At 42.5% G+C, this 17074-nt stretch overlaps 4 protein-coding genes across 6 annotated transcripts; 2 read left to right on the top strand and 2 right to left on the bottom strand.

Annotated features, from left to right (window-relative positions):
- Positions 1-2446: 2446 nt before the first annotated feature.
- LOC135593772 (mavicyanin-like) lies at positions 2447-4783 on the top strand. The gene is made up of 2 exons (XM_065084036.1): positions 2447-2664; positions 3777-4783. Exons 1-2 carry the CDS (start codon positions 2496-2498, stop codon positions 4208-4210), a joined length of 603 nt encoding a protein of 200 aa, XP_064940108.1. The 5' UTR covers positions 2447-2495; the 3' UTR covers positions 4211-4783.
- A 12-nt stretch (positions 4784-4795) lies between these two features.
- LOC135593771 (uncharacterized) lies at positions 4796-10424 on the bottom strand. Of its 3 annotated transcripts, XM_065084034.1 has the most exons (5): positions 9738-10424; positions 7065-7136; positions 6429-6521; positions 6274-6363; positions 4796-5332 (listed from the first exon to the last, which is right to left on the bottom strand). In XM_065084034.1, exons 1-3 carry the CDS (start codon positions 10386-10388, stop codon positions 6483-6485), a joined length of 762 nt encoding a protein of 253 aa, XP_064940106.1. In that variant the 5' UTR covers positions 10389-10424; the 3' UTR covers positions 4796-5332; positions 6274-6363; positions 6429-6482. The 3 variants fall into 3 exon arrangements, with proteins under 3 accessions (XP_064940106.1, XP_064940105.1, XP_064940107.1); XM_065084033.1 differs by having other exon boundaries at positions 4796-6363; XM_065084035.1 differs by lacking the exons at positions 4796-5332; positions 6274-6363; positions 6429-6521 and adding an exon at positions 6730-6963 and having other exon boundaries at positions 9738-10423.
- Positions 10425-12051: 1627 nt separating this feature from the next.
- On the top strand, positions 12052-13698 carry LOC135593770 (protein TEEBE-like). Its single transcript, XM_065084032.1, has 4 exons — positions 12052-12103; positions 12234-12320; positions 12393-12890; positions 13067-13698. Exons 1-4 carry the CDS (start codon positions 12067-12069, stop codon positions 13588-13590), a joined length of 1146 nt encoding a protein of 381 aa, XP_064940104.1. The 5' UTR covers positions 12052-12066; the 3' UTR covers positions 13591-13698.
- A 720-nt stretch (positions 13699-14418) lies between these two features.
- Positions 14419-15725, bottom strand: LOC103998919 (probable isoaspartyl peptidase/L-asparaginase 2). Its single transcript, XM_009420529.3, has 3 exons — positions 15267-15725; positions 15100-15186; positions 14419-15023 (listed from the first exon to the last, which is right to left on the bottom strand). The coding sequence occupies exons 1-3, from the start codon at positions 15690-15692 to the stop codon at positions 14508-14510; spliced, it is 1029 nt and encodes a 342-aa protein (XP_009418804.3). The 5' UTR covers positions 15693-15725; the 3' UTR covers positions 14419-14507.
- Between the last annotated feature and the right edge of the window lie 1349 nt (positions 15726-17074).

Below are 17074 nucleotides of genomic sequence, written 5' to 3'. Positions count from 1 at the left end.
TGTCATAACATTTGGTATCGTCGATCTAGCATTGTGACATGATAAAGAGGCTCATCGAGTTAAGATATTTGGTATTCTCAGGGTTATGCCCCACATGTATTATGTTAGAGTTTGAAGGTTTATATAATTAACTTATAAAAATTTGATAGGTATATAATTATCAACTTAAGTATTCTGATTAAGCAAACTATGTTGACATTACGTATTAGATCTGAATCAGAACATTAAGCATCATATCACGTTACTTGACTGAAACCACTGTATTGATGTTCATATATGTTAGCCTTGATTGCTTCTGATTTCAAATAACTAGGAAGTGAGCCAAAGCTAATGAGAAAGCATCTAAATTAGAAATGATGACTAGTTGAATTCTTATTGTTTTTGCATAAAGGAAGAACTTGTGGTTATCTTCTATCAGTTTACATCTCAGACCAACTCATAGTACATAGTTTGGTGTCCATTTGTAGAAGAGTTAGCATTCTTGATGCTTCTTTTCATTGTGTATCTTTGTTTCCATGCAACTACTGATTCATCACATGATATCAGGCAACAGTACAGGCATAATTTTCATGTAGACCAGTAGCAGTTTCTGTCTCCTTTCACTTCTTGCTGTACTCTATGCTGGAAGTGCTTTATAGTTTTGAGTACACTTCAAGATGTTGCAGGAGACTACTGGGAGGACTGAAGAATCAAAGATTAGATTACAACAGATTTTATGCTTCTTGTCAAAATTTCCTCATTATTTGACAACCTGAATCATACATGAAAATTTTCCTATGTTTTAATCTTACCATTATACACTGAATCAAAATTATTATGTTCTTTTAAGAAAATAAGGCACTGAGTTGATGAGAAATCAATATAGAAGATATAAGCATGAAATAATCCAAAAAAACCATAAAGGGACATCTAATAAAAATATATTCCAAGAAAGATCAAATCAAAAGAGATCAGAGAACTAAATGTAGTCCAAACTTTAGCTGGATCCATCTATGTTTCTTCAACCTCATTACCCTGTTCATATATAGATAAAGCAGGGATCTCCATATATTTATGAACAGTTCTAGGAAGGTTTTCCATCAAGCATTTATGAATGGTAAAACATATATTATTGAAAGTTTCATTGTGATGGAAATAATCTTTAAACTAAAATGTATTTGTAATCTTATCCTTGGTAATGGCAGTGTCTGTGTCTCATATAATGAAAATGTGACTATTATGCTAAAAATCCAGGAATTGGGATTTGCCTTTAATCAGATGAACCTAACAGTGAAAGCCAAAACTGGACCAAATGGCCAGTAATTAGCATCAAATAAAGGATAAAAGCAGGTCCAGACTGAATCCAAGTGCCAAAATGACACACCCAGAAGAATTAAAGCATTAACATGTGGTTGGGGTCTCTAATATGCTGTCAGAAACATTTGCTGGGTGTGACTTGTAAACAGTCTGCACCACTGGACTCTTACTAGAAACAGAAGCACATATTAAATTAGGAAAAAGACTTTCTTGGAAGGATAATTCCATGCCACTGCTGTCATTACTCAAAGGATTGTTGTTTATTCAGACCACTTTCCATCTTTGATTGATAGGTTTTGAACTGAATTCAGGAAGAAACTGGAAGATGACCAGTTCTGACTTCTGTGGTCTTCCTCACTCCTCTCCTACTCAAATCTACATCCTTAAACTAAGTTGACTCACTGCTTTTTTTGTGGCAGGAAGGCCACTGAGAAGAAGAAAAACACCTCAATGGTAGTCAAACAAAGCTGAACCCTTTTGTTTTCCACAACAACAATAAGTCAAAAAAGGGTAGATTGTTTCTCAAACTATATTTTGATTTGAAATCCTTCCATTCAGATCAAAATTTCCAAGTCTAGCAGGAGAAGAGAACTACATTCTGTAAATAATAAATTGTAACACTAAATACATACCATCATATATAAGAATTTCTATCCATATTTGCAATGTTTGAAAATGGCACATCTGCTCTAAATATAAAAAGTTCTTCAAGAGAATTTAGCTCAACTACTAATAATTGTGGATAATCAATGTTATTTTAAATTTAAAAATAAATATTAAAATATCTAGAAAATCTTTAATTTTCTTAAAGAATATATATATATATATATATATATATATATATATATATATATATATATATATATATATATATATATATTCTGTGTTGATATATTTTCAAGATTTGAAGGGATATATGTATGGTAAACTAAAATTTAGAGGAATAAATATGAAAAGTTTGGTGGTCATTAATGGCACAAAAGATTTGGCCATCTCTGCATTTATTGCTTTACATAATTACATTTATGATATTTTACATAATTATATTTATAAATAGGAAGACCACATGGAATGCCAAAAAGGGTCTTTGCATATGAAGCTTTATATAACGACGAGCCACCACTAATTACCAAAGGAGTAACCGAGGAGAGAAGCCATCTCTGTGTCTTGTTCTCTTCCCTCACCAAAGAGAGAAGGGGATGGCAACGGCAATGGCGTTGGTGGTGGTGTTCCTGCTCGCTGCCAGCGTGGGGTTGTCGGAAGGTGCGGTGTACAAGGTGGGAGATTCTGCAGGATGGACCCTCTTGGGGAACCCAAACTACACCGCCTGGGCCTTGTCCAAGAACTTCCAAGTGGGAGACACCATTGGTGAGTCTTATTCGTCTTCCTTCCCCCTAAAGAAGATCGTGTGACAGGTCGCAAGACTTCTCCTTTTTCTTACTTTATTCCTCTGTTTTCCAAACCAAGATTTCCCTATTTTGTTCTTTTTTGTGAGCTTTGTTGACTTTGGTGTAGTTTTGATTTGGCGTTTTCTTGGAAAAGTTGGAACTTTCAACTATGGAAGACTTCCTTCGTGGGACAAACTTTTCTCTTTTCCTTCTCTCCTTCTTCTATATATATTTTTTTTATTTTTCTGTTCAGTTTTGGTGCAGCTTATAACTGAAGTTTGAGTTTGACAATGTTTGTGTTTGTTGTTTTCTCAGTCTTAGAAGTATTAACACATCATAATAGAAATCGTTTTCTCAGTACTAACTCATCAACATTCCTTATAGTCATATACTGTATTTCTATAATTAATCAGAAAAAATATATAATTTTTAGAGACAAAAAAAATAAATTTCTTTAAAATAGCAATATGACTCTGTTCCTCTGATCACCCTTCTCTTGGTTCTTTCTTCCTTCATTGTATGACAGTTTTCTGAACTTTTTTGTTATTCTTATTTCTTTTACCTGATTTTTTTCCTTGTATGTTTTTTGTTTCTTGGGTTCCCAATCTTTGGTGTAGTTTAGCTTTTTCAAAATATTTGAAAGAATTATTCCTGATCTTTTATAAGGACTAGTAAGGAATAGAGTCAAATGAAGAATGTGAAGTAGTCATAGATAATTTAAGTGCAGATAGATCACAAGCTCTGAGATAAAGACTGTAGAATGTGTAGTGCACCAGTTAATGGTCTTCCCTTATTTTCTCTGTGAATTGAATATTGCCAACTATAACATATTCTTTCTGTTTTCATTTGTTCTTTACATGGATATCTTGAATTGAACTTGGCATCTTCTTCTACATATAGAAAGAGTTCTTCCTGATCACAAAAGATGATTGAATGCAGATAAAATTCTCTGAGGTTTTCCCATGCAGACTAAAGTGATTGATGTGTTGATTGTTGGACAAGGAAGGATTACACTGTTTCCACTTCATGCTTAACTGGTTTTAGATCTTCCATTACCTCTCAGTAACTCAATCTTCTCATGTGTGTTGGCAGTGTTCGAGTACAATAAGGAGTATCATAATGTGGTTGAGGTGAAAAAACATGACTACGATTGCTGCAGTGAAAAATCTCCTATTGCCACCTATGCCACCGGCAATGACTCCATCACCCTCAAGACCAAAGGTCACCACTACTTCCTCTGTGGCATCCCTGGGCACTGCACTGCTGGCCAGAAGGTGGACATCAAAGTCTCCTCCTGTGCTGCCCCTGCCACCTCCCCCGCTCCCTCGCCTCCTTCCATCTCTCCTGCTACTCCCCCCTCTTCCGGTGGTGGTGGTGCTGGTGGTGGTGCTGGTGGAGGTGTCTCCACCCCGGGAGCTGCCCCTGGAGCTAGTACTGGTACAAGAGCTGTTCCTGGGGGCATTGCTCTTCTTCTTGCTGTGTTTTCATGCGCGGCTATATATGGTGGCCTTGTTTGGCATTATTAGTTGAGTTATCAGAAGAAATAAGATACGATTGTTTCGACAATAAACGATATGCATGGCATCTGATTAGTAGGAATGAGAACATATCGAGAGTCGCTCTGTTATTTTGCATATCAACCCAAGATTTCAATTGTTGGTGATGGTCAATTAGAATTATGAATCAGTAATGAAGATGACCATGAAGAACAGTCTTGGTAATTAGACTTTTTATTTCTGATTTGCATGGTATCTCAAATTGGTGGTGGATAGTCAGAATTTTGTTGAATATATGTCATCTATTTATTATCTGGTCCCTGCAATATTTTCATGAAAATCTACATCTTTTTGGTTCTTGCCTAGTTGAGCAAGTAGAAATGTATCTACATTTCATGTTTTCTTCTCTGCAATTCATCTTGGGCATGCTTGTTCATACTGTGATATATGCTACTGATTCCTAAATCTTTGTCAGTCATGATGTGCTGAGAATGACTTGTGCAAATTGAGCCAATTGGTGAATCTGAACTTTCTCATGCTGGTTGGATGCTAAGACAAGTTGATTGTTGCTAAGAAGTTGCTACTTTGGTTTCTGCATCCATAAACAAGTGCACAAGAACACAAGTTACTGATTGATCTTTTACATAATTTCTTATCATTTATTCACCAATAAAAACTAACAAGAAATGAGGATGAATTCTCGAAGAAAATTATGCAACTCATACAAGAAACTGGTGGACAAGTGCAGATAACTGTGCTGGTGATGCAGAAGCCAGCCATCTACAAACTGCATTATTGTGTCTCATCCAACCTTCACATTCTCTGGTGGTACAGAGAGCTTTGCAGAAGAGCCTTGTAGTGCCATGCCAAATCTGGTTTTGACCCACCTCCCAGATCAAATCATTTCTAGACATTTCCACTGCCCCATTCAAGTATCATTTTTGGCATTTTTGTGTGATGCAAGCATCAAGAAGGATCTTGAAGAGGAGATAGATGCTCAGCATGCTCTTGTTTCCACTGTCTGCTTTCTCTTTTCCTTTTGTCATTGCACAATTGCATTTGGACCAGCTCCACTTTGAACTCACAAACTTGCAGAGCCAGTGCTCGACATGTGAATCTTTCCAGTAGAAGGGCAAAAGCAGCTTTCTTTTCCTATGCATTCTCATGTGTTTCACTTTTGTTTAGCTGATAGAATCAGAGTTGCATAGAACAGATACCATGATAATTCTTATGCTATAACTACACATACTCTATGGTCAATTGACTAGTTGTTATGTGAAACATTTTACAGTATTAAAGCTTCTGAAGAATGATAAATTAACCACAGCTAAACAAAAAATAGGAAATATATAATGCTAAGATAAATGTGATAAGTTCTAACATGATCCTGCAAATACTAATATTAAAGTAAATATAAGTAAATATGACATGCAGAGCCATAGTATTAGCAGGAGCTATGATTCTCTATCAATTGGCATGATCCAGTATTCCCTTCGTTTATAGCATCACCATCTTTCCTTCCATCTCAACCTCATAACCACCATCCATAAATGTAAGATGAGATGTGACTGAATCCTAATAACTTCATGTTGATTGGAGAATTGAAGGAATGATGTAGAGAAGTTGACTTCAGTGAGTATGCTAACTCATTTAGTTAAGTTGACTTCAGTGATTTTAGTTGTTGGGAGTGAAGTACATGAATAATGCTTTTCCATAGTGTCAGTATAGCAATATCAATCTGGTGATTGATATTCATGTGATTGTACCATGTGCCAGTGGCTTCAGTTTGGTGGAACATATTATGCATATCAATCCTTGACTGAGAGAATGTTGTAATATACATAATCCAACTAAAGTTCCAGCTATTATTGCAAGGCAAACAAGCAATCTCCCATTTCATATCAAAACAAGAAGAAGGATATTCACACATTAAGAACAGATGCATATCAAATACAGGAACAAACTGAAGCTACAGAATCTTCATTACCAAATCTTTAATATGTTGGGGCATGAAGCAAAGTGAGAATGGTGTGTGTCATTTTCAAGCATACCAGGAGGGAGAGGAGGCAAAGAGAAAATGGAGAAGAGGTTACCTGGAAAGACCTAGCTCAACCCCCATGGCCACTACCTGGCAAAGGAAGTCGTTGAATTTGAGATACTTGTAGAAGGATATCTAGTGCAACCTGCAATTGTCAAAATATATAAGCTTCATGTAGTGATCATCGATGAACTTGAGAGTTCAGCTTACCTGTGAGAGCAGCTTCTGAACACAGGCCTCGAGCAGCAACATCCTCCTCCTGCCTCAGTCCAACATGATGACCGAAATCATGGCCTCGGAGCACTGCCATTCAAAACAAGTGATTTCACAGACAAGAATGAAGAGACATAGGATCAACTTTCTCAGTCCTTGTTTTGGCCAGCATACACTGAGGTAGGTGATACTCTGTTTTAGTGAACTGAGTCCATCCTTGCCATGGAATCAACTACCAAAGAGGGCAACCTCCAGAAAATAGTATCAAAGTCACAATCGGCAAAAGACAAAGACACACTCAGCTAGGAATTCTGAGTTCAACATTAGATAATCACCAGTCACAAGAGCCAAATGCACCATTTATTTACAACACTTTTCTTTGTATGTTTTCTGGACAAATATTCATATCTCACATACATGTTTTGTTTTACTTCATATACATTATGATGCATGCAGAAAATCTTTACATGACAAGGAAACAAATTCTTCTGAACCATCCACCTGAATCCTCCACTTCAAGTATCAGAGATCACTGAACAACCGAATAATTGAAAGGATGTAACATCAGAAGCCTATGGTAGGTGAAGACATGAAAACAATAAGATAACTTGATCATACTTGACAAGAACTTACCTCAGAGTAGCAGTCTTGACGAATGACTTCCTGGTTTTCTAGATTGACATTCAATGCACACGAAACATTTCCCTGAGAAAATGTAGAGATAAGTGGGTAATTGATGCTCAGATTAGACAAAAAGTACTAAAGAATGAATAGACAAGAAAACAATTAAATCTTACTTTAACGAAGAAAAGAAACTATGTGAAGATTGTTGTTCATTACTATTTGGCATGACTCTAGCTAACTTACTATGTATCCTTACATAATTTGACTGGCTGAGAATATTTGTTAGCAAGGAAGACGAAGGCCAGAATATACCTAATGAATATTTACAAAAAAAAAAAAACAACCTAAAGCTTGACAACTCTGGGAATATCTTACTAAATATCACTGCAAAACAGCAAAATATCATATTTATCCCTTTTAACTTCAAAATATCATGTATATCCCTGTAGGGATGAAACAACTCTAAATACCTTCATCCCTCAGCCACCATTACTGGAGCTCAGCCAATAACAGGTAAATGATATGGGTTAGGTAACCCAATTTGCAAAATGCCCCCATTGTATCCGCAACTTATCAAACTCAGGCCAGACCAATCTCTCCAAAAGTTGATCTAAACTGACTTTTTTCTCTCACGCCGAATTGCTATCAAACTTGATCCCTCAACCTCCACCTCTCTCAACCTAATGAATACATACATGCAGGGATATGTGTGATGCCTTTTTTTAATTTTCTTCCTTTTAGAATAACTGGATACTTGCATTATTCGAAAAGAAAGGGGTCATTTTGGAACACAATATCCTTGATGGTCAAGTTAGGTGTCATGTTTCGGCATGCCGTTTCCCTCCTCCTTTACCCTTGTGTTTTTCCTTTCCCTCTCTTACATCACTATTCCATGTGCCCTACCATGAATTTTCATATCACTTGGTTGCATTTGCATATTTCTGTATTTGCACTCAATTATATATCATTTTAATAATTAAATTCAAAGCTCATAAGCAGCTGCAGAAAACATCTCTCTTATGCAGTAACCCCACCATCTGCATGGGAAGGCCACCTTTTTATCTTGTTTCTCATGAGGACATTTATCTTTGGATATTTTATACAATAATAGATTGGACATAACAACCTGAAACTATTAGCTTGGATATTTTATGCCTATTAGCTTGAACTGCCGGATTTTAAACTTCTGACATCACATGAAGAAATCTTTCCTTTATCTACTTAAAAAGAAAGCACCAACATGCAAATATTTTCAAGACTTCCTGATTGCAATGAATACTTTAAGTCAGATGCTACAGTTATTACATATATCAAGAAATCATAAGCAAGTTGCTTGGCAAGCCTCTACTGCATTCATGCAGTTTCTAAGGATGCTTCATATATGAGAATTAATCAGCCTAGAAATACTAGTAAAGGATGAACATTATATTTCATCCTTTTATGAGCTGTCATGTACAAAATCTTAGCCATCAACCACTAAATTTTTGGGTAAAGGCTAAGGCTAAAATTTCCTAGAACTAGATGTAAAAATACTAAAAAAAATCACATATACACAATGTTTTCAAGGTTTTTGTAATAAGACGCCTGAAAATTTTCTATTATACTGTACCAAGGCCATCAGTAGAACTATTGGTGTGAGGTCTGCTGGGAGAACAATTACCATAAACCGGAGTAGTTTGCAGTAATCGAGTTGTCTCTAGGTATCCATCTTTTGTATTTGTATTCCAGATTTAGTTTCTTCTTCTTGTGTTCTGTACTTGATAGTTTAACTATAGCATGAACTCTAAATCTAAACATCTAATTTGATCAAAATCATACTTTGTACTTAGTATCCAGCAATAATCCCTTCCAACTACACCCTAACCGGTGTTTTTAGTCCTGATGCTATGAAATAACATGCAGTTCTCATTGAGCCACTAATCTGGTCCTTGAGACCCCAATTCCTGCATCTAGGACAACAGAGAAACCTGCTGTTTCCAAGTTCTGCGCAGGGCAACAATTCCTTTCATCTTTTCCATGACCACCTCTAAGTGACAGATCATCCCTGCTGCCTAAATATTATAATAGCACATGTTATCCACGACTGCTTCGAGTTCACCTTTTAATAATTCTAATCCTAGACTATCTTTTAGTCCTCACATGACCTTTATGGTTGAGAAGGAGCAAAATAACATATTCAATCACATCGCAACACTGGAGAGGCTTCTCGACATGATTTGTATGAGCAAACAATGTTAAGTCAATCATCCATTTTAATCAGTAATAATAGGTTCGCACACTCTATTAAAATAAACGTTCCAAATCTATATCTTAGAAGTCTTAACACAAGGCAATAGTGACATGAAGTATGCAATGTTTTTTGAGAAGTATCTACAGATTACCAGTATAAATCACACAACAGTCAGGGAAATGCTTCTTGAAGCATTTAATTAGATACAATTCTTTTTTTTGGGATTAAGAAAGCTACAACTTTTTTTCAGATTACTATATGTATCCATCAAGATAATAAAAATCCTCATTAGATCAAATTCCTATCCTACAAACCTACAACAAAAATCAGATGTCAAAGGATCATTTTGGCACATCAAATTCATCGATGGGAGAAGATAAAACAAAAGATGCAACCAAGTCAAGGAGCAGCTGAGACATTAATGAACAATAGGAAGCGTTCGTAAATTATACCTGAACGGGGACGTCGAAGAAGAACAGCCGCATCCGACCCTGCACCTCGGTGACGGTGTCCAAAGGCAGTGATCCCCTAAAGAGATCCTCGATCAGATAGATGGCATCATTCAACACGAGGATCCCGTCGAGATCGAGCTTGGTGTGGACGTGCGAGACTCCCCGCGCCCTAACGTGGCCGCCGTCAGCCGTGACGGAGCCGAGCGGCCTCCCGCGGTACCCGATCGAGACCACGATGGAGCGGTAGTCGAGAGAGAAAAAGTCCGGGTTACGGACCATGAGGTCGACGCTAAGGACGACATCAATGGTGGCGAAGGGGGGCGGGGTGACGCGGAGGTCGTCGAACCGGAGGCGGGCGACGGTTAGCTGGGGGTCGGAGGGCCAGAGGAAGAAGGCGGCGGAACATAGGATGACGAGGAGGAAGGCCGATGAGAGGAGGGCGGAGGATGAAAGGAGGGAGCCGCAACAGTGGCAGCGTCCGCGGCGGCGGTGGCGGCGGGGGTAGAAGGGGAGAAGCACGTAGGCCGGGGGTTCCGGGAAGTAGGGTTCCTGGAGGGCAGCTTCTGCGGCTGGGACGCCGTAACACGGCTCCGTCGGCGGCGGATAATGAGGCGGAAGGAGCGGAGCCGCGGGATCTCCCGTTTTCTCCATGCCGAGGAGAAGCAATTGCGGTTGCTCTGCCTCCGCTCCTACTCTTATTATTTGTTCGGATATTTACTTTCAACTACACATCATACCAGCCATGTCATTGGAATTCATTTCTGACCCCGCTAGGTGGGACCACATAATTTGTCAATATCACTACGTGAACTGAGGGTAATTTATCGAGCAACATATAATCAGGTGTGAGAAGTTATTGCCTTAGAGAATGGGTTTTCAAGACCAAACGTGGCCCAATTGGATTCTTTTACTTGGGAGGTACGCGTGATAAGAACAGTGTTGACATCGAATTCAGGTCACCGGATCCACGTAAGAGTAAAAATATGGGTCGGGTCGAAATGGGATTATACGGGCACGAAGGCCTAGCCTAAGCAGATCCGCCAATACCAAATGGATCGGATCGGATCGGATCTGCTCTCTCTCTTTTATTCCTTTAAGCAAATATAATAATAATTTTGACAATATCTAAAACCATAAGATTGTTAAGTGGATCGTAGGAGACATTCTCATTACCACGATCGATCTTTTGATCGTTATGGACGGCAGAGATCATGTTCAATTATATTGCATCAAAAGTAGTGCAGATCAATATTGATTCTATTACCGGTATATCAATGTAAATACCACTGTAATAGCCATGACTAAAGCGACAAAAGGTTCTTTGATCAACGACCGTGCACGAAGCTTGATGACGCCAATAGGATGCCTACATGAATCTCAAGGACTGCATTGACCGCAGTCAAGTCGGTGGCCTGCCACCGCCACCACGTGCGCCTGTTCCTGCTTGCCGAGGCACTGGCGGCGACTCCACGCCCAGCTGCTCTGCAGCATCGCCATCGTCGGCGGCGAGGGAGGCGGACTTAAACTACTCCCTCTCCGCTGTTCTCGTCTTCCGCAGGAAGCTGATTTCTTTTTCGTTGGGTTTTCTTAGTCCCATCCGATCCAATCTGACGTGCTGAAAGAGGAATCCCTCGATGCCCTTCACAACCTTATCCGCTGGGTTCAGTACACGGTAAGGAATAGAGTCAGATAGTACATAGAAGATTACAGCTTGATTTCTCTTTCTCCGAGAGAGAGAGTAGTCTGTAGAAGAGCTTGTTAGCGTAGAGATTCAGATGATTTGATGTTTCATGTGCATTGCATGGAATCTGCTTGTTTCAGATCACTTATAGCAACCTGCAGCTTCCTAAAAGCCCCGATACTTCCAAGATAGTGCCCAAAGTACCAACTTCAATACCTGATCAAGTATCCATAATCTTGTCTTCCTTTCCAAGATTGTGAGGTGAGACTGGAGAGCAGAATTGTCGCACAGAACATGTTTCCACCATTTGTTTGTTCATGTTCTTTGCTGCTAATCTTGGAGTTAAATAAGCCAAGTCATGTACATCCCAATGTCCATAGCAGCTGTACGGGTCTCTGTCGTCTGACTCTGACAGAGCCTTATTTTCTTGTGAGCTTTTGATGTAACCGATGTGTGTGAGCCACTTGCAACCACATGAATTGTATCCAACTATATATATATATATATTTCTGCCATCCTTTTAAGAAGGCAGGTCTCGATGAACTCTGCAGCAATTCGACAGGCTTCTGCCATCGCCAACGTGATTTCTGCAACCCTCTGCTTCCTTTTTACTGCAACAGAGTAGGGTGAATCAATGACGCAGTTGACATGTACCTCCGGATCAAGCATACAACGCAAAGGAAAGGTATGGGCTCGGATGACAAGGCATGAGGGAGTAGTCGTGTAGGTGAGCTTTAGCTTTGTGCTTGAGGGATATCTGAACGCAGGCTTCTGAGATAAATATAGCTCTCACGGTACCTGTAGCACTGTCTCAGCTTTACTGAGGAGGAAAATGGGTTCCCTGCAGCTTCTCCTGCTTCTCTCCTTCTGCATCGGTGTTCTCGGGTCTCTAGAACTTGATGGTAATGACCTTAGCAACATCTCCTTCTTTAAGTTTGTAGCTATTCAAAATTGTCTCCGATGATCTGTTGCAGGGTTCCTTGCCAACGGCAACTTCGAGATCAGCCCAAGGCAGGACAAGCTCAACAAGACGGTCATCCAGGGAAAGCACTCCCTCCCACACTGGACCATCCACGGCCTGGTGGAGTACGTTTCCGGCGGGCCGCAGCCCGGTGGCATGTTCTTCGCGGTGCCTCACGGCGTCCACGCCGTGCGGCTCGGCAACGACGCCTCCATCTCCCAGAACATCACCGTTAAGCCGGGATCCCTCTACGCGCTCACCTTCAGCGCCACCAGAACGTGTGCGCAGGACGAGGTGCTGAGGGTCTCTGTGCCGCCGCTCTCAGGCGACCTCCCCATTCAGACTCTTTACAGCAGCACCGGTGGTGACACCTACGCCTGGGGATTCAGGCCCGGTAACAAGACGGTGCAGGTGATCTTCCACAACACGGGGGTTCAGGAAGATCCGGCGTGCGGGCCGCTCTTGGACGCTGTGGCCATCAAGGAGCTCTTTCCTCCCATGCCGACACATGGTAAGGTTAGCCATTAATGTATGTGAGATCAGTGGATTTGCATGCAAAAATGGCGGATCTAATGAAGGAGGAGAACCCTTCATGCTGCTGTTTTTGTTCAACTGTCGTTCACCTGAGATTGTGATATGTATCCAACAATCCCAATCACCTCTTGCTGCACTGTTCTTCAACTGCAGACAACTTAGTCAAGAATGGTGGCTTTGAAGAGGGCCCTCATGTGTTCAAGAATTCCACGACCGGCGTCCTCCTCCCCCCCAAGCAGGAAGACAGCACATCTCCCCTCCCTGGCTGGATCATCGAATCCCTTAAGGCCGTCAGGTTTATCGACGCCGCACATTACGCCATCCCGTCCGGCCAGTTCGCCATCGAGCTTGTGGCCGGAAGAGAAAGCGCGATCGCCCAAGTTATCAGGACCGCCAGTAACACCACCTACAACCTGAGCTTCGTGGTAGGCGATGCCAAGAACGGTTGCCATGGATCGATGCTGGTGGAAGCCTTTGCCGGCAATGGGACAGCGAAGGTGTCATTCCAGTCGCAGGGAAAGGGTGGATTCAAAGCTGCAAGCTTGAACTTTACGGCAACCGGGAGCAGGACACGGATCACGTTTTACAGTTCATACTACCACACTAGTGTTAGTAATCCGGGTTCCCTTTGCGGGCCTCTGTTGGATCAAGTTAGAGTTTACCCTCTCAAAGCTTGAATCTTTAGATGTCGCTGCTTCGTTTGGAGTGTTCTGTAGTGAAATCTGTAACATCCGAGGAAGAATCTGAAGTTTTTCTAGTAATCTAAAGCATAGATCTTGTCTCCAGGGCACTTTTGCTGATGCTGATGGTGAAGTGTTATTTTTCGTTCGTAGCGTTCTTTACTGTTTGTTATTAGCCCCCTTTATCTTTGACGAAAACCATCGCCCCTTTCTCGTTGCCTTCGTCTCCCGACGGTCGAGGCAGTGGTCTCTCAGGACTAAACTCGACGGTCGAAGTAGGAGCGCGGCAAATGACGGAGGCCCTCTCAAGAGATCGTCCGTCAGCAACAAAAGAGGGATGGAGGGGAGGACACAATGATGGTAGCGACAAAGGTGGGCGCTCGTATATGATGTCTTCTCCCACCTCCTTGAGGAGTGCAAAGTGTACGACAATGGCCCCATCTCCAACAAGATTGTTGTGGTGGCCGTGGTGCAGCAGCTCGCTCATCTTCATGGAGCCCCAGTTGCCCTCCAGCTCTGTGGATGAGCACAGCCTAGATTCGTATCCTTCGTCATTGAGCACAGTCTTCCATCGCTGAGCACAACCCTCCATTGCTAAGCATAACGAAGATATGGATCCTCCGCACAATCGATATCCGAATCTTCATCATTAAGTACAATCGAGATTCTACCCTCATGTCGCTAAGCACAGTTGAGATCCTGCCCTCATTGGATTCTCCATTGTTGAGCAGTTCGAAATCCTATATAAAAGAGGTCTCATATATCTCATTACTACAAGCTTAACTTATTCCTCTTCCATTTCTATAAACAACAACTATTTGAAGCTCATAGAAAGCCACAGTATATATAGAATGAAGATTTATACAATACATTCGCTATAAATTCATAGGCCACGAATAGAAGGAGTATGACGCCTACCATATGGCCACATCCATAAACCCATCCTCCGTTGCACATCCTCTAAACATACCCACGGTATTGAATCCATAGGCCACCTCACCATTCCTCGACACGGCGATGAGCCCGGCCTTGCCCTCGTCCAGCCTCTCTTTGAGAGCGTAGTCCACCGCCTCCTGGAGGCCGAGCCCCTTGTACTCCATCAGCGCTGCCACATCTCTCGCTAGGGTGCTTCGGATGATGGCCTCGCCCTCGCCGGTGCACGACACGGCGCAGGCTCCGCAGGCGTAGGTGCCGGAGCCGATCAAGGGCGAGTCCCCGATGCGGCCACTCATCTTGTTCATGAGCCCTCCGGTGGACGTCGCGGCGGCGCACCACCCACAGCTGTCGACCGCCACGCATCCGACGGTCTCCGGCGCGTAGATGCTGATCGGGAGGCCGTTCATCTGCAGGCCGCCATCTGTCGTTGCGCCCACCAGGCCAGCGCTGGCGCTGCAGGTGTCCGCGCTCGGGACTGGAACTCTGTAATCGTACTGCTCCGAAACAGCTACATGAGTGCACATGATATATGAACGGGGATTGCAATCAAACAGCATCTACTTCACATACCACGATACTGTTTGCTTCCTTTGCCAGCTTCAGCATACGCACATTCTCATCAGTGATGAAGTAGCTATTGTCCACCACTTCAACCCCCTGCAACGGGACTAGCATTGCATCAGGAGCGGAAGAGAGAGAGAGAGAGAGAGAGAGAGAGAGAGAGAGAGAGAGAGGACCTGTTCGCGGGCGAAATCCTCGGCGCCGTGGAAAGCGAGGTAGGAGTGGGGAGACCTGTCCATGACGAGGCGAGCGAGGGAGACGGGGTTCTTGACGGTGGTGAGGCCGGAGACGGAACCGCAGCGCCGTCCCCGGCCGTCCATGATGCTGGCCTCCATCTCCACGGTGCCCTCCTGAGTCAGAGCGGACCCGCGACCGGAGTTAAACACCGGGTCGGTCTCCAGCTCCCGGACCACCATCTCCACCACGTCCACGGCGGGGAGGCCGGCTCGGAGGCCGGCGGCGCCCACACCAAGGCAGCGTCTCAGCACCCGCCGCGCCTCCTCCTGCCGTTCCTCCGGCAATTTGGGGTCCACACCAGCTCCCCCATGCACGGCAATCGCCCAGCCCCCCATCTCTGCCTCTCCCTCTCGCCTCTTCCACATCCCCTTAGTATCTGCTTCGATGTACGTGAGTTGTATTTTGCGTGCCACGACTCCCAGGGCTCTAAATGGAGTGCGCGGACGCGAGAGGATTCCAGAGGTGGAGTTGAGAGAGGGCGGTGGAGTCCGAGTCAAACCGCCGATCCGTGGGGAAAAGATCACGCGAGTGCGGGTCCCACGACACTTCATGGGAAGGCAATCCGAGTCACGTCTTCGCCCGTGTCTTTCCATCGAAATCCAACATTGTCGCACCAAAAATCCCCATTATTTTCTTTTTCTTTGAAATATGTGTTAAAAAATATATTTACTCGTGTATGCAATTGAACCAAATTTACATATATTAAACAATAATAATGATTATATACCATTATTCTTCGAGTATTATTCCACACGAAATATATGTTTGGTGAGCTCGCTTGTGATCACAGCATTGACCAGTTGGATGATGATGATCATCATCCATGTCAAAATCTACGTCTTCTGGGAGACAAAAATTGCTGCTGAAACAAAATACTTCTTTGAATCGGAGGTGGCAGATGAGGCAAGACTTAGTCCAACTCTATCTGCTGCTTAAACTTTGCATCAGCACCGATCTGGCAACTGATAGCCAAACTAATGGTGGACAGAAAGGCAGGTGGTCAAGTCCAAGTGGCCTTTGTTAGTCTCAAAGAGAAATATAGTTCAAACACATCATGCAACCAATGCATGCTTGTTAATATATTGTATATTATGGAGGCCAACTAATTTAGCATGTGGATATACAATACATGCATGAAAAGCATTCTCAAAATTGAGGACTTGAAGCAACCAAGTAAATCATGTCAAAGAGTTACTAAGTATTTTGATTGTAAGATAAACATCTAATGCCAATCACAAGTGATAAGCTATATTTTGGCTGTAGGCAATGTCACGATCGATGTCACGCCACGCTACAGCCAAGTCAGCAAGATGAGTATCCCTGTGTGTCGAGTCAGAATTCGTACCAAAGGTGTTGCTCGGTACGTTCCGTCTCGGAAGCTCGGGACAGTATCGTTTGACGTTGTTTCACGTGTCCCGGGATGGCGACTGCACTAAAGTATCGTCTCATCCCTCGAGGATCGATCGTCACGTCAAACCCGCGTACGATCGATCCTCGTACAGTAGTATAAAAGTTTTCGATCGGCATTTGGCCAAAGGAGGAGAGAGAGGTAAAAACAATTCAACTTACAACTGACTTGCTCATCAAAGGGGCCAAAGTCGGGAATTACCCGACGAAGGCCATTCTTGTAGGAAAACGGACACCCTCGAGCCACAAGCATTCCGACCTGGGAGTTTCCATCCAGTGTACGAAGGTGAGCCGCTAACCAACTTGGAGACTGAGAGACGCTGCTCAATATCACGGTGCT

Source organism: Musa acuminata, chromosome BXJ1-9 (assembly GCF_036884655.1).
Source record: "Musa acuminata AAA Group cultivar baxijiao chromosome BXJ1-9, Cavendish_Baxijiao_AAA, whole genome shotgun sequence".
Lineage (NCBI taxonomy): Eukaryota > Viridiplantae > Streptophyta > Magnoliopsida > Zingiberales > Musaceae > Musa > Musa acuminata.
This window is presented reverse-complemented; position numbering and strand designations above follow the sequence as displayed.